At 40.0% G+C, this 21,008-nt stretch overlaps 1 protein-coding gene across 1 annotated transcript in view; it reads right to left on the bottom strand.

Moving 5' to 3' along the window:
- Positions 1 to 2,451: 2,451 nt before the first annotated feature.
- The window catches only part of ONECUT2 (one cut homeobox 2), an 89,671-nt gene continuing 71,114 nt past the window's right edge, over positions 2,452 to 21,008 (bottom strand). The window contains exon 2 of the mRNA XM_063128215.1: positions 2,452 to 19,197. Coding sequence (XP_062984285.1) covers positions 18,911 to 19,197 — 287 coding nt within the window. The 3' untranslated portion in view covers positions 2,452 to 18,910. The remainder of the gene's footprint in view (positions 19,198 to 21,008) is intronic.

The following is a 21,008-nucleotide window of genomic DNA, read 5'->3' on the forward strand; positions in this document are numbered from 1 at the left end:
TTACCTGAGGCCTTCACAGTTTGGATGGGAGGCCTTGTGGACTGAACTTAGCTGAAGGACCAGCCTCTATTTTGAAATAAAAACTTGATCTTTGGTGTACAAGCTGTGCCAGGCGTTTGCTTGTAAAAAGAACAGTGCAAGTGGACTGATAATCCTTATTACTACTCCTGCAGGAAGGAAGGAATGAAAGAAGGAAAGACCAGCAGCCATTTTAGAATAGAAATGTGATTTTCCCATTCACAGTATGGTGACCATACATCCAGTTTTGCCCGGACATGACCGGAAATGGGGGGGCTCAAACCAGATCTGGGGGGAAATCCCAATTTTTCCTGTTATGTCATGGAAAAGCACAGTTTACGGCCCTCCAGGCTTCCATCCGGGCCTTTCCTTGGAAATGCGCGGTTTAAGGCCCTCCCATGCTTCCATTCGGGCCTCTCCATTTCCAGCCCTACCCAGAGCTATCTGGGTGTTTTTCTGGGCCAGCACAATGGTGCTGGCCCAGAAAAAAACCCGGATCGCCAAGTGGGAAGGGCTGGAGGATGTGTTTCACAGTAAGCCCCTCCTTTTGATATTGCTTCTTGCCACTTCGTGGTCTTCTCTGATAATTCCATAAACATTATGACTGCCATCACCCCTCCTGGAGGAACATTGTGACTCTTAACAACATTCTTTAAGCATTACTTGAAACTTCCTAGATGCTTTGTCTGTACAGCAACTTCTATTTAAATGTAGTCTCTATACTCTGCCCTGAACTCCTTGAAGCAAGGGAAGAATGATTTCTAAAAATCTTTTAAAAAACATTTTTCCCTTGCTCTCCTGTGGAGTCTTTCTGTGAGTAGTTTGGGGCCTCCTGCAATCTGGCCTGGTAGAAGGAACCGTCAGTAGCATGCTGGGTACTTTTAAGTTAAAATCTAGGTACATGTTTGCTAGGACTTTTAAATTAAAATCACTCACATTTGCCAATACCCGGATCCCATTGTTAATGTAGTTTAGCCAAAGTGGTGTCCATTTTTTTCTGGATCCATTTCAATAATTCAGGCCTGGTTTTGGCACTGAAACTTCCTTTGTCACCATGTGTGGTAATCTTTGCAAAGAGAAAGATGAGGAATGTAAGCCTCTTGATTCTTCTGGGCTTCTCCTGGATTTGCCATGCTTGACTCAGCCATGGTGTCCTGGAGAGACTGTCCAAGTTGGAGGAAATCCTGAAGAATCACTTTTTGGTGATTCCAATTCCACAAGGTGGTGCTGGGGGATTTTTGATCAGATCCTTGACATTTCTGTTTTGGGGTTGCACAAGGTTTAATGTTATCACTCACACTTTTTAACATCTACATGAAACCACTGAGTGAGATCATTTGGAAATTTGGAGTGTAGTCTCATCAATATGTGGATGATACCCAGCTCTACTTCTCCTTTTCATCTAATGCAGGTGAGATGGTGGATGTCCTAATTCAGTGCCTAGAAACAGTAAAGGATGAATGAGGGCCTGTGAAGATTTCAGGATAACAGAAGCAAGGCAAAAAAGGGCTTAGAGGCCTGGGGTTTTCTGTAGGGAAAGGATATTCCTGACAGGAGTAGTTTCATTGCCCCAGTTAAGTTTCTTTTCTTCAGGTTTGAAACAGTACTTCCAGTTTTGGGAAGGAGAGGTCAAAAGGAGAGAGCTAGCTAGAAAGTGCAGAAAAGGGCAACTAAAATGATAAAGGAACTGCAGTGTCTCCCCTATGAAGGAGTTTACAACAGCTGGGGTTTTTTAGCCTGGAAAAAAGCAGGGTAAGGGGAGACCTTGCACAAAATTATGCATGGTGTACAGAATGTTGATAGGGAGTCATTTTTCTGCCTCTCCCATAATACTCCCATGAAGCTGATTGGTGGGAGATTCAGGACAGATAAAAGGAAGGACTTCTTCCCAAAGTGCATAGTCAAACTGTGGGGTTCACTGCCACAAGGTGTGGTGATGGCCACCGATTTGGATGGCTTAAAAGGGGGTTGTAAGAATTCCCGGAGGAGAAGGCTATCAATGGCTACTAGTCCTGATGGCTGTGTGCTACCTCCAGAATCAGAGGCAGTAATCCTGTACACACCAGTTGCTGGGGAACATGGGTGGGAGGTGTTGCACTGTTCAGAGGGTGGCTGGGTTGCCACTGTCTGCACAGAGTGCTGGACTAGATGGACCCTTGCTCTGATCCAGCATGGCTCTTCTTATGTTCTTATCAGCACTAGGGATGTCATCAGAATGGAGAAATTTCTGTGCATTTGGGGTTCCATGTGTGTTCTAGAGCCCCAATATGTGTACTGAAGTCCCTGGATTGAGACACATGGTTCCTGATCCTGAACTATCAATGTCCATCTTTCCATTGGTGGCACATGGTATGTCTCTGCTCATGGAAGAGCACCTCTTCGTTGTGCAAAGACACAAAAATATAGGCTTTTTCTTCATTTATTCAACTTTGACAAACCATAAGTGTTTTTTTCTTTATTTTCACATCAAGAACTATAAATTAAGACTTTTGACACATATACAGTAATTTGTTATTAAGGTAAAGGATGTCTGTTGGCACAAATAATTGAGTAAAAACCATTTAATAATAAAATAACATTCATTCTGTAGCTACTTTATTTGTCTGGAACACTCGATTTAACATATCACCTTCACAAAATAAAAACAAAAACAAAACGAAACCCAAGACATATAATGGCATTATAAAATATACCTTAAATTACAAGTATTCTTGGCAAAACTTCATAAGCTGGACTACCCACTGTTTGTTTAAACAGGAGGCGGCATAGCCATTCTCTCACGTACCCCTTATTTCCTTTGGATTGAAAGAAAAAAAATGCATTTGAACATTTATGCGAACATTACAACAACTGCATTTTGGTTAAGTATGATTTGTGAATGTTAGCATGACTGCAGTTTACTTGAAAGAAATATTTGGTTTGGCTTATTGCAGAAGAACATATAAAGCTTTTGGAAAGTTTTAACACTATTACAATCATTAACTGTCTTACCAAAAAGAAAAGAGAAACCTATTTAAAATCCATGTATCCATTACCATCTTTGGCAGATAAATAGGAAAAAAATAAAATAAACTGACTATAGTACAAAGCTTTCATTTATCACAATCTACGATTATAAGGCCAAATAAAAATATGTTCCTTTGCACTAATGTAAGCACACGTCCAGTATATTCTTAATGACAAAAGACATATAAACACGCTACTGATGTTCATGTTGGACGTCGTCTTGTATAGCAGACTGCCATTTTCCACACACCCCTATTTCTAAGTTGCACTCTCCTAAACAAAGTAAAGTGGACTTAGCAGTTTCTTTGGCTTTATGGTGTGGTTGGAGAGATGGATTTAGGCAGATTGTTTGCAAATGGGATCAATTATGTATCGAAATATAAAAGATAATCAGTGCATCAGTGCCAAGCAATTCTGCTATATAATACGTCCCTCTTGTCAAGGCTGGTTCAAATATTCTTTGCTACCATTGGTAGGACGATGTGGTGCAGAGACGGGTCAAAGGCTTTCCCTTGTAAACCATGTGCACCCCATATCTATGAGTGCACCCCACAACTGCCAGTTAAATAACAACAATTCTGTGGCACGCTCTCAGTTCGCATGAGGAGTTAGCTGTGCCAGATGTAGCACAATAGCATGGACTCATGCTATACAGCTGATAGAAAAGCCCTCAAGCAGTTGCCTACATAGTTGAGCTGGCCTTGTGCTTCAATTACAAAATGGTGGATCAGATAATTGGTTCCGTGTGGGTTTCCACTTTTGCGTGAAGTGTGTGAATCAACAAAGGTACTCCAAACAAAGAAAATTCTATCGCTCAGGCTGAAAGCACTTACATTTAGTACTCTTGACCTGTCTCCAAAATAGTTTCAGAAATATTAACTTATAGGCCCTGACACCTTACTTTGTCCTGTGAAGGCCTGAAAAAGACAGCCTGCATTTTTGGGGGGGTGGGTGGGTGAGATAACAACCAAACACCCTTCAAATGCATTTGAGAATTGAAATACAGTTGCATAGGCAAGGTAGATAGATGAGTAGCAATTATAACTGAGTTGGGGCTGTTGTTTTAGACTGAACTGCCAAACAAGCTTGTTGTCAATCACAGCAGACAACAAAATTGTAACAGACCCTGCTAATTCCGGTGGGGTTTGGTCCTGTCAAATGTTGACCATCTTGTTACAACACACCCCAAAAGGAACAAAACCCATATATCAATGTGGTCATTCATTTCGAGCAAGCTGGGAAAACGTTGCTGCGTCTCAGAATTGCAATATAAATTTGCAATAATATTACATGTATTGCTGATTTTATTTCTTTTTAACCATAAAGCCAAAGGAACTGCTTTTGTATTGGAAAAAAAATGCACAGCTGACTTGTATTCCCAATAAGAGGTGTCTTTTCCAAAACATCCACATAGAAATGACATTTGTCTTAGAAACAGGGAAATACCAATTCGCCAATCTATGTTTTTAAAATTCATTTTAAATATTATAATTAGAATCCAATTTGGATTGGGTGTATTTTTTCTTTTTTAAATGTGCACTGATCTAAACGCATATTTGAATGGAAATACCTTCGCTTTACAAACTGATATTTCAACTTTATGAGACAGAACTGTGCACATTTTCACAGTCTAAATGCATGTATACACAAACTGTTCCACAACCGCTAACGGATAACAGGCTCCCATGCATAAATAAATTTCATTAAATGAAAGGGAAACATCTATTTCCAAATGAAAAAAAAAAGTTGCTATTAAGAACCACAATGCATTACACTGCTATTTTTTTCTTTTGCCTCATGCATCAAAATGATAGCACTGAAATTATAGCAGTTGCTAATTATAATACTACACTGTTAACACAGAACAATTAATTGTTCAGACCAAGTAGCACAAATGTCGAAAATAATCATACTTTTTTTTTTCAACAGAGCAAATTAACACAGATTGTTTCTTCAGCAAAATATGAAAACTGTAAACTTTGGGCTCAATTCTGCAACTTTCCCCAATCCAGAATAAATAAAACTCCAAAGGGAAGAAAGACGGACATACATCTTTAAGCGCACCTTTTTTTCCTGTCTATTACAAAAGCACAACCTAAAACGTATAAAGCTTTTTTTTATTTCTTTTAAATCACAGTTACCAAAATGAAACAAGTGAATAATTTATTACATACGCTATAATAACATTACTCTAAACACTATTATCTATGAGGTATATCTGAGAAAATTCGGTAAGGAATTGAGCGGTCTGCTTTGCCAACATGCCCAGGTTTATATTTTAAAGCTTTGGAACCATGAAGAAATAGAGAGGAGAGGAGAGGAAGAGAAAAAGAGGGAAAAAGGACCTTTGGTATTATTATTACAAATTGTGTTCTTTGCAGGGTTGCATTGCAAAGCACCACAGTACAATAAGCCCACCAGTTACAATATGGCGGCCCAGTTGACGCTGAGGTATTCACAGGAAGAATTAAAAAAAAAGCACAGAAAGGTCTAGACTGGCAAAATCGTTGCTTTGGTTCAAGCAAGGCACTCGTCCTGTGGTAAATTCACACTTTGCACGTGAAGCATGAGTCTGATAAAAAATGCAATTGCCGTCAAAGGGTCCTGCCAATTTTGACTTTTTTCTGTGTTCAGGTTTTTCGCCCTCTTTGACATTCCCTTGCAGGGCCGGAAGTTTCCAGAGAGCCCAGCTGGGAAGGGTTAACAGTTAACACAAAGGATCTGTCATTATCTTCCATTCAGTGGAAGGCATCCTGAGAATCATTATAGCTCTATGTTGAAGGCATATAGCCATAAAACGTACACAATAAGGATCCAAGAAAGGGGGAAATAAACCCGTGCTGCTGTTTAGAGGGGATGGAGTGGGGGCAGGAGGAAGAATATTTTAAGGTGTGGGGTTTTGTTGTGTTGAACCAATGGAGGACACAGTTTACCTGTAAAGAAAATAATGCCGAACTGCTAAAATCTTATTGGAAAAGAACTGGGAGACTACGACTCTAGCACGAAACAGTTTGGTTAGCCAATAAACTTTCTGTAGTTTGTCTTCCTCAATTCCATCTCACCCACCCTCTGGCATTAACATTTTAGAGAGCAGTTTTGGAAAGATAATAATCCCAAAGTCACAGAATGGTTGTTTCAGAACGACGCTTAAGAGGTAGCTGTTTCTGTAGCAGGGCTAGGAATTCGAGCACCAGCAATTTTCGAGCTCATCTAAATTCTCCAAAAAGCACTCGGTTTGGCTTGCTCCTCTTTCAGTTTGCGATGCTGTTTTCGGCTCGTTCAAATGAGGAAAGTGCGCATTTCAAATGGGAAAAGTGAGCATTTCTGTGTGTAATTTTCAAAGATGCACACTTTCCCCCCCATTGGCTTAAGTATGAAAATGTGTGTGTGTGTGTGTGTGTATTTCAAAGTGTGCATTTTTGAAAAGTACACATTTTTTTCCTATCACAAATTCAGGAATTTGTAAACATTTCTCAAACAAAAGTGCTTTTGCTTGAGTTTGCGTTTGAGATTGAAAAAGTGACATGGTCCTGTACATCATAAATTGGAACCAGCCAAAATGTTAGAAAGTCATGGTGAGCAAGTTTGGAGTTGGCCAGCACTCTTCATCTTGCTGGATTTTGAACAAAACTGTTTGAGTTTTGACTTCGCGCATGTTGGTGGGCAAGTTGGAAACAACTGGGCGGGATGTTGTTGGTTTAAAGCCTGAAATGTATAAGAGCCAGAGCAGGCATGATGCTAAATGTGTCTCTTGCTGCATTATTATTATTATTATTATTATTATTATTATTATTATTAACAACAACAACAACAAATACAGAGGGGATGGGGATACTCTTTCCTTCCTTGCTGCGGTCTCAAAGAAAACCACTCCTACCCATGACTGTCAGTTAGCCCTGGGGAGGAAGTTTCTATTGAATGGATGAAATTACTTCCCCCTCTCTCTGCACCTACTATTGTTTCAAAACCCAACGACGGAACAGAAAATGACACATTTGCTGTTTCGTCTAGTTTGGCCTGAACACCCTTAAAATGGCACGCAGGACGAGTTATGCAGATGTAATTAGATTAACTTCAGTATCTATTGACTATATTTCAGGATCTTCCCATGTCTACTGGGACAAAGAAAGAAAGAAAAAGATAGACCCAAGTAAGCATTAGTTTTTCTATTTTCCTTAAAAATTAGGAAATGGCCATTATTTTGCTTTTTGTCCCAGTAACTCTGAAATCTGAAGCAAAGCAAGAGAAATAGCTGCACATCTTGTTGACACTAGATTTGGGAGCAGTAGGCCATCCTAGACTAGAATTTAAGTGCTGATCTAGAAATGGATCAGGGAGCCAACCAGGGAGATGTGAGCAAGTAAGTGGCAGTTCATAAGGACAACAAGAAGAGCCAAATTGTATCGGATTAGATCTAAAGCCCAGCTAGTCCAGTATCCTATTTGCACAACGGTCGACCAGATGTGCCAATGAATGGCCCATAAGCACGACATGAGTACAACAGCACCTTCCTGTCTGGCTTCCTAGCCATTGACATACAGAGGTATACTGCCCCTGATATTGGAAATAGCATATAATCATCAGTAGTATCCTTCGATAGCCTTATCCTTCATGAATTACTCAATCCTCTTTTAAGGCCATTCAAAGTTGTGAGATATCATTACCCAAGGCCTTTTTATTTTTGCCTCTGATTTTCTTCCTACAAGATGACTTTTATTAGTTTTGTGGAATTTGTTTTTCCCCCACATTTAGCATATTTTAATTATATTTATGATTTCGATGCTTATCATAAGCTATTTAAGGGCCTAGTTAAAAGCCAAATGCCATACTAACTGAAGAGAAGAAAAGAGACTTCAATCTTAAACCTGAACTTCCTAATTTGTGTTTGTTGTTTGTTTGTTTGTCCAAGTAAAACAAAACCTTTATGAATAGTTTGAATTAATCTCAAGATGTCAATACTAGGCTTAGTCTGTTTCGGCTTTATTTTTATCAGTGTAGTCATAAGAACAGGGAAGTCCTGTTGAATGAGACCTAAGGTCTATCTCTGCCTTTCCCAGTCTGGTGCCCTTCAGATGTGTTGGATTGCAACTCCTGCCATCTCAATGCTGGTTGGGTATGATGGGATTGCGGTCCAATAATCTGGAGGGCCTCCTGCTTCTCACAGTGACCAAGCAGATGAGATGTCTCTTGGAAGCCCACAAAGAAGAAGGAGGAAACAGCTGTTGCAAGCTGTTACTCCCTAGCAACTGGTGCTTAGCGGCCTACTGTTCGTGAACATAGAGGTTTCCATGTAACCATCATCATGACCAGGACTTCTGTCTTAGGGAGAGAAAGTCATATCTCTTTTTCATGTTTAACTATTGGGAGATACCAATACCAGGATTGAATCCCCCCTATAGATCTTGTGTCAAATCTCTCAGAAATTTCCAGTAAGTTTTTAGCAGCCGGCAGAAAAATCAGTCAAGATAATTTTCGAGGAACAAAATAAAGTAAAAAGGTAATAAAATATAACTCATGTTCAATACAATCGCCTTCTTTCATTTCTAGGCCCCACACCAGGATCTCAAACACATATACTCTGATCCAGTGGGTCCTTGTACAGAAGTTGTGGTAGTCATGGGATACACATGTGCACACAGCTCTCATGTGTGCAAGGTTCCCTGTTCACTTCAATGCAGAGAACTGTTTAATGCGTTTAAAGGGGCGCCTTGTAGAGTTTTCCCTTCCAATGAAGTGAAAAAGGAAACCAGCTCATGCCAGAGCTTTCTGTGTGTGATGGAGCAAACCATCTGGAGCTCCATCTCAAGATGGGCACAATCCAGAAAAACTTAAGTGCACCTAGGGCAAATTGAAGCCATTGGGCCTGTTCAGACAACGCATTAAGCCATGGTTAGACTGTTAACACTTTTGAAGCAAATGATTAGTTTGCTTTAAACCATGGTTACATAGCCACCATGGTTAGGAATGGTCACATGGCATGCTAAGTCATGGTTCACATGACACACTAAGCCATAATGTTTAGCTTAACCACCATGGCTTAGCATGTCGTCTGAACAGGGTCAATGACATGTATAATCTAGCCATGGTTGCTCTGGATCAAGTCTCACTAATGTGGTCTTAACTTAAGCATACTGAAAGGCATGGTTAAGCCCATTCATTCATTTCTTTCACCCCAATCCTAAACATGGATGTTGCATTGATTTCAGTGGAGCTTACACCCAAGTATCTGAGCTTTGGATCACGGCCTTAAACCCAGCTAGGTTTGTCTGCATTGCTCGTCTCAAGTGGATGTTAAGTTCCATTAAAATCATTTCATGTACTGCCCCACAATGCCCAAGGCCCACTGGGCACATGGGGAAGTCTCAGTCATGTTTCTGCTTCCCTTTTGCTGGATGGGCATAATGGCTGGGACCCAAAGCTCTATTTTAAGCACACCCCAGAGGAAGTTGCATCCACCCCCACCAACCTTTGCACAGTAGATCTTTCCCACATGTTGTTTATCACAAGCAGCTTTTGAAACTATGTTCCACAAGTGCTTTGTTGTGCAGGTTTGGGGTTGACGCTCTTCAAGGTCAACAAGTCCAGGATCTTGCTGTATGACCAACAAGTGAAGCTACCTTATACTGAGTCATCTATACATTGGCCCATCTAGCCCATTATGTACTCTGACCGGCGGCAGTTCTCCACAGTCAGAGGCTGGGACCTTTCCTAGCCCTGTGCAGGAGATACTTTAAACTGGAAATGCCAGAGAAGGAACCTGAGCCCTTTTGTGCGCAAAGCATGTGCCCTACCACCGAGCCACTGCCTTCTTCATTAGTTCTTTGGATCCCAGCTAATTGCCTCCATCTGGTTGTAGCCATGGACAACTAGTCCCACATATCAAGTAGTAGTTTCAGAGAGGGATATGTAACCCCATCCATCCAGTTCAGGCAGCTCCAGAAAAGAAAAGCCCCCCCCCCTCTCTCTCTCTCTCTTAGGCTGCTCCCCACAAAAAGAAAGAGATGCGTACCCCTGTCCAACTGGCTCTGGCTGCGTCAGAAAGGGAAGCGTATCCCTGACCTTTCAACTCAGGCCAGTCAAGAGAGGAAGGCACGTCCCGTCCATCTGGTTTAGGGCATTCCAGAAAAGGACGTGCATCCTCACCCATCCAGTCCAGTTCAGTGTGGCTGGGGTGAGTATCATGACGCAGATGTGAATGTGTATCCCCATCAGCTGCGTGTACACAACCTTCCTTCTGTACATGGATCTCCTTTGCTGTATCAGGACGGATGTGCTTAAGACCAAGCTGTTAGAGGCAACTTTATTTAGAAGTCGGGGGAGGCTGGCGCAGTGGCAGAAAGGTAAACACAGAAAATGACATCAGAATTAGCAGTTCCCTCTAACGGTGTTTCTTTGGGGGGTGGGTTTTCTGAGTTGCAGCTGTACATACTGGATGTAAAAGAGGAAACAGTTAAAAACGATAAAGAGCACAAGCAAAATGCAGACCGCACAGAGAAAGAAATCTTTGGTATCTTTGGTATCATCAACACGATTAAAATTACAAATGGAAAAAGTCAGTGAGGTAGCCTCTTTGGTTCTCACTAGAAATAGAAAGTTTTTTTCTCCTTTTTTTCCTGTTTTCTTTTTTAAATCTTTTTATTTTTTTTATTATTTTTTTTACACACACACACGAAGTTCATTCTTGGAAGCAGCTACTTTAAGGGTTTCTCTCTTTTTTAAAATTTATTTATTTATTTTTTGCGTGTTGTTATTTTATATATTCCCCCCCCCCCAGCTTAGGTTTTTAAAAAGCCACAAAGTTCAGGCAAAGTGTTGCAGTGTCTTGTTTTTTTTATTTATTATTATTATTATTATTTTAATTAAATCCCCTGTTGTTCCTGAATGCATGGTTTTAGATAAAAGATTCCTTGCTTGTCCAAAAATAAAAAAATAAAAAACATCACTTTGTTGTTCTGACAGCAAATAAATTGTAGTGCTTTAAGTTGATTTTATAAAAAAAATAAAAATATAAACTATACAAGGGCACCTTTAGTAGATGCTGAATAAGTTAAATAAATAAGTTATATTATGAAGGCTTTTTATGTGCCATAATAATAATTAAAAAGGTATGCCTCACTGGTTTTTGGTTTTATTTTTTTGAGTGAGGTGAGAAGGAGGAATTAACTTAAATAACTTAAGGGCTGATCATTTTATAAACCATTGAAAGCAATTATATTATATAAAACATACCTCAGTTTGGGGAGAGGGGTGGGGGATCTTTAATATTTTTGGTAACTTGTCTTTTCCCCCATTTGGGTCTGTAACAGAGTCTGAAAACTTTACCAATTCTCCCCCGCCCCCCATCCCTAACGTTAAATTTACGTGCTGACCTCAGATTTGCATCTAGGATGCACTACAATTCTAGGATTGATAAATAAGCAAAATTAAACTCTAGAAAACAAAAGAGACAACCCAGTGGAAGATGCTCTTATGCCCACCCCATTGAAATCCATGACAGTCGCATATATCTGTGTTCTTGCGCAACTTCCATTCATTTCAATAGGATTTGCTCAGGAGCAAATTCAGGTGGATTGCAACCAAAATCAGGAATGTCGTCAAAATAATCATGAAAGATCATCAATAGAAGCCTGACCCTGCAGTTTTAGCTTCAGCTAAACTTGTGTTCAAAGCCCAAGATGGTACACCGGCTCTACGGAAGCCAAAAGAAGCTCAATTTTGAACCAATATTTAACAAGAGCTAAGACTTTGGGCTTGGGTCTAGATCTAATTAGATTGATTGATAACCGGTATAGTGGGTTATAGCCCAAACATGTCAGGAAAGAAATAACAAACAATAACAAAGAGAAATAATTCCCATAATAAATATAGAGTAGGCCAAGCATAATCAACAAAGATCACAAAATACTTAAATATGGTGACAAGCAAGAAAAACATCAGAATATTTTGTTCCCCCATAGCTATGTCATTGCCACATCTCCTCTTTTTTTGTTTGTTTGGGTTTTTTTTTTTTTGGTTTTTTTTTTGGGTAAAAAAAAAGGAGGTCGCTATTCCCATAAGTCGGTCTGAGCTTTACGATTTGCTGGTTATTGTCCTTCATAGGTCTTTGGATTTAGCTTTAGTTAAGAGAGATCCAGAATAAAGCTATTCAACCGAAGTAATCAAGCACATTCTTTGTTCCTCCACAGATGATTAAACAATATCCAAGGTTTCTTGAAAGTTGAATTCATCTTGGATGTGCCCATGAAAAATAACTCCAAGTAGATAGGTAAGAAAGATGTTGGGATACTATTCTGCTATAATTTCTTTGTTATACCATAGAACGGACAGTATTCAATGCAAACAGACACAAGTTTAAGTCAATGCATACATAAATCATGTTTAAAATGGCGGCTGGTCTCCTATAAACCCGTATGCAGTCTGCCATTGGCTGAGTGGCTGATGAGGAAGCTACCGTCACATACCGTTTACAAGCAGTGCAGCAGCAACAAAGGAAAACTAAGTTCGGACAAGGAAAACAGTATCACAGAAGAGGCTGTTTGGAGTTGTCTGTAATGGTGTCTCCATCTTGGGATTCCAAGAGGAGGGCTGTATGTTATACATTGAATAGAAATAACTAGCTAAACTATCGGCTGTCCTTTATAGTTTGGTGAAAGTACAGTGGGATGTCAAAAGTTAATGCTTTTGTTTTTATTCTTATAATTAAGACAAGATGTGCTTCTCATGCCTTTCTAGACACACCAGATGTCAGGATTTGACTGGACACAATTTGGGATTATCCCTTTTCTTCAATATGAAAATTGATGGCCCAATTTAGGATAGGGACCACTGGTAAATCTATCCATTGGACAGGAACACATGGATCCATGGAAATATATATTTGTGCACAAAGCATATTCTTTAAACACTTGGGCACTCCAATCCTAACCAAAACATAAAGCTGCAGTAACCAGGGACCTGAAGCTATAGTAATTTCTGGGCTTTGCTAGTTTTCCTTGTCCTCTTCCTGTAATGACTTGGCCCTCCATAGTTCCTTTCTGCCCGTTCCTAGGGAATCCTGCAGTGCATGTGTGCGTGTAATGTCAGTGCTGACCACAAGAACCCAGTGCAATGCCGGTGAAGGCTCTATGCATGCACTTTTGTTGGCCAAAAGACATCCTGTGATTGCCTTACCCTAGGTGACAAATCCCAGTGAGACTTCTGGACTCTTTATTGTTCTGACCTATGCACTAGCTAAAAATAGAGTAAAAGAGGAAATGAAAGTCGTATTGTGTGGCAATAAATACATCTTGTCACAAAAATGCACCCCTGTTTAGAGCCATAAAAAATATCATTGAAGAAGAATGTATGAAAAAATATCCAATGTCATAACTTAAAGTAGTTTCTCCAAGGAACCCTGGGAATTGTAGTTCTGTTAGGGGGCTAAAGATCTCTAATGGAGATTTCTCAGCACTTCTACCCAACTGCAACTCATTGGATTGTTGGGGGAAGCACACCATGTTTGTAATGCACATAATGCCATTTTACTTACTTCTCTAGACTTTTTTTGCCAGGTGTAATCACCCATACAAGTTTTGCCTGGGTAGAAGTGGAATGTGTTGTCCTAGTTAATATGAGCAAAAGCAGTGGCAAGCCAATCAATATGCAATGATCTTGCATCTGATATATGGTTCTTATTGAACATCCAGCACATCCAAATGCTTGGATAAAACTGAATACATCTCCATTAATGTCTTAAATTTGTGTGTCTCCTCCACAATTCTTTCGTTAAACTAGATTGTTGTCAGCTATAGGCTACTTGCCTGCAAACCACAGAACTGAAAATGTTCATTTGTTGCATGATTTGTGGTTCACAGAAACTAAAATCCTCTTTGGATAGGAAGCTTAGACCCAATATCTAGTTTCTTCTGGTCTCTCCATAGACAGCTGAGCACAGGTTGTACTTTTTGGGTGTGTGTCTATATGGTATGGTTATTATTAGATCTTGTCCATATCTTTGTCAATAAGTTATGTTTATTTATTTATTACATTTCTATGTTGAGGACCAAGCATCTTGTTCTGATACTGTTTCAATCTGGTGATTCTGGCCCACAGCACAGGGGCAGGAAGAGAAGGGAAACCCCATGAGGGAGTGCAAAAAACAAGCTGAAGGCAGGGGTGGAACCAAGGATAATCTTGCAAAATATTATTTGTATGGAAAAGGGTTTAAAAACTTTAAATATCAGTGCAAGAGTCTCTTGGCCCCAGGTAAAGAGAGAAATTCTCCTATGCAGTAACTCCCTTACATCCTTCTGGCAGCAATTTAAATGCATGCAAAATCTCTGTAATTGACATGGTGCCAATTGATAGGATACCATGCCTACATCATATAATAAATAATCCAACATCTCCTCCTGCAATTGACAAGATTGCATCTGTCAGTGGAAGGTGATCTACAGAGTAAGCATTTGAATATTAAAAATTACCCCACATTGACAACTGTGAGAAAAGAATCAAAAGAGATTCTAGATCAGGCATGTCAGCCAAGAAAAGGCAGCTGGATTATCTCTGCTAATGTTTTCCTGCCATGTTCAGCCACAGGGGAGGAGTTGGGTGTTGTATAGGGTACACTCTCGGTTCATGCAGGGCAACAGTGAAACCTGGCCAGTGTGCAGCTTGAACTGAGCATGGACCTTAAGACACTCCCCAGAATCCTTTGCAAGCAGAATGGTTTTAGGATGGAGGTTCTGGGGTTGCTCAGCGGATGAGGACTTGTAGAAAGAATTTCCTAGGAACAGGAAGAAACCATATTCAATGTCAGATTGTCCTTCTACGGCAGACTTTCCCAACCTGGGGCCCTTCAAATATGTTGTGCTACAACTCCTAGAATTCCTAGCCAGAATTCTGGCTGGGAATTCTGGGAACTGTAGTCCAACACATTCGGAGGCATCGCATTGGGGAAGGCTGTTCTATAGACACATGATCACTGATTCCAACATGGATGGTTAGAAAGACAGTACACCTGTCCTTCCTTTGCAAGCAAAGGAGAAACAAAGGGTAATCTTTGAACAGGTAAGAAATAGCATTCCCAATAAGTCAGAAAATCTGAGAAGTATTTAAGGCGGGGGGAGTCAACAGTATTGCCTAAGTGAACATTATAGATTACAAAAATGACCCAAGGTATAAAAGAGTTGTGTAGGGATGGGCCAAATCACAGCACTTTATATTAACATTGTGATCATATTTACTTACACAAGACAGCCTATCTGCAAAGTTGCTGTTCAGTCTTTGCAAAACTCCGGCAGTATTATGTTCTACAATGAGTCACTGCAGCAATGGGTAGACCTCAGTCCCAGCATGGAATTACTGCCTTCACAATCCTTAGGATCAGATTGTTAGAAGGGGAAATGTAGATTTTTCAGTCATAAATTTTGCTTCTTTTGATACGAAGTAAAATCCACCTTTCACACCAAGCTCCTCTGAATTTCAGGGGCTTTTGTTTTGTGTCTTCAGGCAAAATTTTGCAACAAAGGTTCTTTTTGAACTCCTCTTTCTCATGGAGGAATCATGTTTGCTGTATTGGCACTAGGGTTCCAAATTCTTTTTCAAAAAGAAAATAATCATAACTATTCTTTTTTTCTTTTTTGAAAGAAAGTTTGCTTTTTGCTTTATTTAGTTTTTATTTTAAAAAAAAAACAAATTTTAGCAGCCCAAAAGGGAAAAATCATAGGTAATGATAGGTTAGAACTAAGGGTATAGTCCAGCACCATTCAAACCAATGGGAGGTTTGCCACTGAAATCTTTGTATTTGATAGAAATAATCATATTGATTTTAATGGTACCAGCATGTCAATGTCTTCAGCTACCTATCAAGCTTAGGTCATTGATTCCCAAATGGCAAATCAATACCCTTCCAAATGGTTGTAAGTGCCTTGGAGGTGGTTCACGCCATAGCTGGTGACTAGAGGTGGATTTTGAATATAGTGGTTAAGCAAATTTCATATCTAGCTCTTAGACTAGAATTAACCATATGTTCCGAATGAAGGCAGAATTCCGTTGATGGGTTATTATAAAAGGATTAGAAACATCACGGGAGCCAGAGGGAAAAAGTGGTGCAGTGTGATGATGTATGAACTAGACAGATGGGCTGAAGCAGCATAGGGGTTTGGGACCTGCTATGGAGAGGGATGACAGAAGATCTAGGCCGTAGCTAGACCTAAGGTTTAACTCAGGATCATCCTGGATTCATCCCTGCTTGAGCGCTGGATGTCCTGTGTGGCAGTTAGATGAACAGGTTTGACCCCAGGACAATCCTGGGATAAACCTTAGGTCTATCTACGGCCCTAGTAGATTGGTGGCATACTTTCTTAGTTTGATAAACACTAATCTAATAGAAAGATCTGGACTTGGATGGCCAAAAATCAATGGACATGTGAATCATATTGAATAACAAAGTCAAACTGCCTGAAGATCTGACAAAGAACTAATTAGCATTCGTATGAGATTATTCCAGTATCAAACAACAAAATGTCATTTCATTTGCATTCGCACAAAACTTTTCCTTCAACCCCTGTTGCTTGGACCATCATTTCAAAAGCATGAAACATACACAATGGCATTGAACCAAATTTAGCATTTAACTAGTAAGATGTTCCTCACACACCAGCTCTGTTTTAGAGAAGATTTGGTTTAGCTTAGTATCCCAACATCTTTTACTTGGAGCCCATGGGATCTTTGAGAAGATTCCATGTGGGAGCAGAAACTGGAAAAAAGAAAAGAACTTAAAAAAATCATCCTTTTTGTGTGTTTGTTTGTTGTTGCTCAAAAGAAACAGAATCAATTTACCTTTACACAGGTCAATGGTGCTATAAGCATATTAGCTGTGCAAGGAGAGATAATGAACTGAACTAAAAGTCGTGAGAAATCCTCATTCTTTGGTATTGTAGCTGTTGAGGTCTCGGTTGCTCTGTTCCTTGTTCTTTTGAAAAAACTGCATAGGCACAAATTAAAGACAATCTTCAACTTTAAGATTACTGAGTTGTCAAATGAAGCAGCAATCCCGTTGGCTTTTCCATTCGTTTCCTTTCTTGTCAACCCTTTCTTTGAACTCTGCTTCCTAAAAATGTCCCAAGATGTCTGTCAAAACACAGTGTGTTATCATTGGTTTGTTTCCTGACGTGCTTTCCTTATTTTGGTTTTTTTTTTTTTTTAATTATTATTCATTACTTTTCTTTTCTTTTTTTTCTCTCCCTAAATGGAACAGTTTGTTGCAGAAGAAGTAGGTGCAGAAAAAGTTTCTTTGGTTTCGATTAAGTAGTACATAAAAGAGTCTCAAGTGTCTTTAAAGGATCGTTACAGCATTTGGCTTGCTATTGAACACTCAAGTGGTGTTCCAAGGAAAAGGGGGCTATTCACTGGTAAATATGCACATTATCTGACCAGAGCAATTCTGATGAGCAAGATGGTGTGAATGTGTCATTAGGTGAACATTGGTACCCTAGCGTGGTTAAAAGTTACTGTTGTTACTTCACTTGAGAACATCGTCTCTTTCAGCTCGCTGGAAGGGGGAACTGAAAGAGAGCTGTATTTTGACCGATGTTGATTTCTAACATATTCAAAATCTGACTACATTGACGATGAGGACGACAACACCGACAACAATGATGTTAGAAAATGGCAAGGTATAATGGTCTTTGGCTTGCAGTATCCTGCATCTTTGGTGTGTTGCATTCTTACATAAAGTGGTAGGTGAAGATGGTTTTATCCATGTAACAGACTTGGAGATCATAGTTACGTAAGTGCCCCAGTGGGCAGTGACACTGTGAAGGCATTTACTTCATTTTCCTGCCTGAAAACACCAACTAACTCGAATACAGAATTGACGCGGTTAAAAAAAAACACCCCCAAACACCCCGGTATTCTTAGTGTACTCGGACAATAATGACGTGATGAAATGAGATGCATCGGAACTAAAACAAACAAACTTATTAATGATTGTTTCTTTTTTTTAAAAAAAAATCTAGAGCTTTTGAAGTGTTGCATTTGCTCTATGTGTGGTAGTATCTAGATTGCCTTCCTGAGTGTGTGTCTGTACTATGTACAAATAGAAATTGTGAAGGTCTGCAAAAAGTGTGCTTGAAACCAACATGTTCACTAACACCCCCCCCAACTCTGAGCACGTCTTGTAAAAACAGGCAAAGAGTCCAGAGCAGTTCCTGTCTTCTACATCTATCGTTTTTGTGCTTGATAGTTTGGGTTCAAGGGAACTGAATCGTACTGATCCAAGACTAATATGTCCATAGACAACATTTTAAAAAAGAAAGAAAAGCCAAATGCGTTAAATCGGATCATTCTGAAAAGATTCAATGTAACAATGCCTGAGTTCCTAAAATAAAAACCCAATGTTCTTAGGTCTAGTTAAAGTTTGTGCTCAGTACTCGTGTGTTTCAATGTTTGTGAGCTTTGGTATAGTAGTGCGGAGAGTCTAAGCATCCAGAAAACAAAATTAGGTCAGACATATTTGGATTTCTTTTGGTGAACAATCTGCTAAGTTGGGAGCCATTTTGTTGGCTGGTTTTTCTGGCTCTCAAAGCAAATGAATACTTCAACCTTTGATTGGCTCTGTCATGTTGGCCCTGGATTAATTTGGGTCATGAATGACCTACTTCTGTTTCAGACATGCTTAGACTGCCTTTAAAAGTATTTTTGACCTGCACATCAAACAAATAACTACCCCCCCTAAAAAAATACTAATCGTCACTTAAATTCAATTAAATGTCCCATGCTGTAAATCAGTATTATTGTGTAAGAGAATTGTGCTCTCAAATCACCAGTGAAGGGCCCCATTAAGAATCCATTCCTTTTAGTATATATTAGTTGAGTTGTGCCCAATTTAGATTCTGTTCTTCGATCATGCTTTGGTACAAGAGTTGGAGGTTGAGGAGGATCCCCCGGTGCTCAAGTCATCCTGCCATTTCTCGAGACTCCGCCTCCTAGCATTCATGAAGAAGTTACTGACCGTGGTAAGTTCCAAGCCCAGCTGTTGAGAGATGGTGATCTGCATTTCTTTGGATGGACGTTTGTTCTCTTTGAAGATGGCAAAAAGTGTTCTGCGTTGGAGATCAGTGAAAACCAGACGAGATTTCTTCTGGGAGTTGTTCCTATCTTTGTTTGGTTCTTGTTCTTTGCGTTTGCATGCTTGGGAAAGAGAAACAGAGAAAGAGAGAGAGAGAGAAGAATCAATGCATGCATAAGTACCAATCAACTGAGCAGGTGATACATTGAAAACATTGATGAAGCTGTAGAATAGATGTAAACTTTATTGTGCAAATTGCAGAAACGTCAATATTTAAGCTGCTCAGGCCCATCTCCTCTGACTGTGAGTGACTAATGCAGACTGGGTGCATAGTCAAAAGAAACCATTTCAGTTAATACGGAGTGTGTAATTCACAGGGTTGCTATTATTATACAGGCGGACGAGGCAGCTGCCTGGAATGGTACAATTCTAGGGTGGCTGGCAGGCTGGATGGAGCATGCAAGAATCTGGCTCACCTGGAACCCTATTGGAGAATGGAGAGGATCCTTAAAATTGTGTTTTCTTTGAAGACTCTAATGACGCAATCCTATGCATGGCAAAAGAAGTCCTACAACTCCCAGCATTCCCAGTGACTGGCTGGAGAATGCTGGGAGTTGTAGGACTTTTTTTGTTCTTAAAAATGCATAGGATTGTGCATGTTGGATCAGACCAAGCGTCCATCTAGTCCAGCATTCTAGTCCACAGTGATCAACTAGCTGCCCACTGGAAACCCACAAGCAGGACATGAGAACAACAGCACCCTTCCACCCATGTTCCCCAGCAACTGGTATACTTCCTCTGATAGTGGAAGTAGCATATAGGCATAGCCATTGTGACTAGTAGCCACATTCTCCACTAGTAGCCACATTGTACACCTCTATCAGGTCTCCCCTTAACCTCCTTTTCCCCAAGATAAACCACCTCAGCTGTTGTAACCTTCTATCATAGGGAATAGTTACAGCCCCTTGATCATTTTAGTTGCCCCTTTATGCACTTTTCCCCAGCAATATATCTTTTTTTTAAGGTGTGGTGACCAGAACTGTACACAGTATTCTAAACATGGTGGCACCATAGATTTGTATTTTTATTCCTGTTGATGTAACGACTGTACTGCAATGAGGTACTGAGGCACTTTCTTTACAACAAGAGTTGTCGTCATGCTGACCAAGGTCCTGTCTAAATATACAGGTTTCGCACTTGATGACTGATGACCACTTGATGACCACTTGGTTTAGCACTTGATGTCCAGTGAAACATCACAGAGAAGGCTTTTGTACTCCATCATACCCAAAACTTTTCAATGGAAGCAGAGCACACATTCAACTATGAGGTGATAAGAGGAAAAATGAAGGGCATGCAATATATAATGTCCAGGCCCAGGGTCAGCACCCAACACCTAGCACCCCTGGACAGTTGTTGGGTTCCCAGTGCTTTGGCAGGGTCCACCATCACTGATGTCTTCCCAGGATACATTGGGCATCTTTACATTAAGGGGAAATTGTGTTGCTTACCCGGGGCTTTTGTGCATTGTTATGGGCTGCATTACACAGGCAGAGAGGGGGCGACCATGTGGTTTGAATTGAATACTTTCCATTCATTCAGTTCCATTGAGACAGTGCCATCTAGTGGTGGAAGATCCTGCTTTTTCAGAATGTTACCATTTTAAAAGTGGTTCTTTTCATGAAGGCATTTCCAACGAATGATGATGATGATGATTTATTACATTTGTACACCACCCCATAGCTGAGGCTCTTTGGGCAGTTTACATAGGATAAAAACACTTAAAAACAATATACAAAAATTTAAAATCACAAAAACATACAATTTTAAACCACAAAAACATACAAAAACAAACCAGGCTAATTACATATTGCTAAATGCCTGGGAGAAGAGAAAAGTCTTGATCTGACACCGAAAAAATAACTATGTCAGC

Source organism: Elgaria multicarinata, chromosome 6, assembly GCF_023053635.1.
Source record: "Elgaria multicarinata webbii isolate HBS135686 ecotype San Diego chromosome 6, rElgMul1.1.pri, whole genome shotgun sequence".
In the NCBI taxonomy this organism is placed as follows: Eukaryota; Metazoa; Chordata; class Lepidosauria; order Squamata; family Anguidae; genus Elgaria; species Elgaria multicarinata.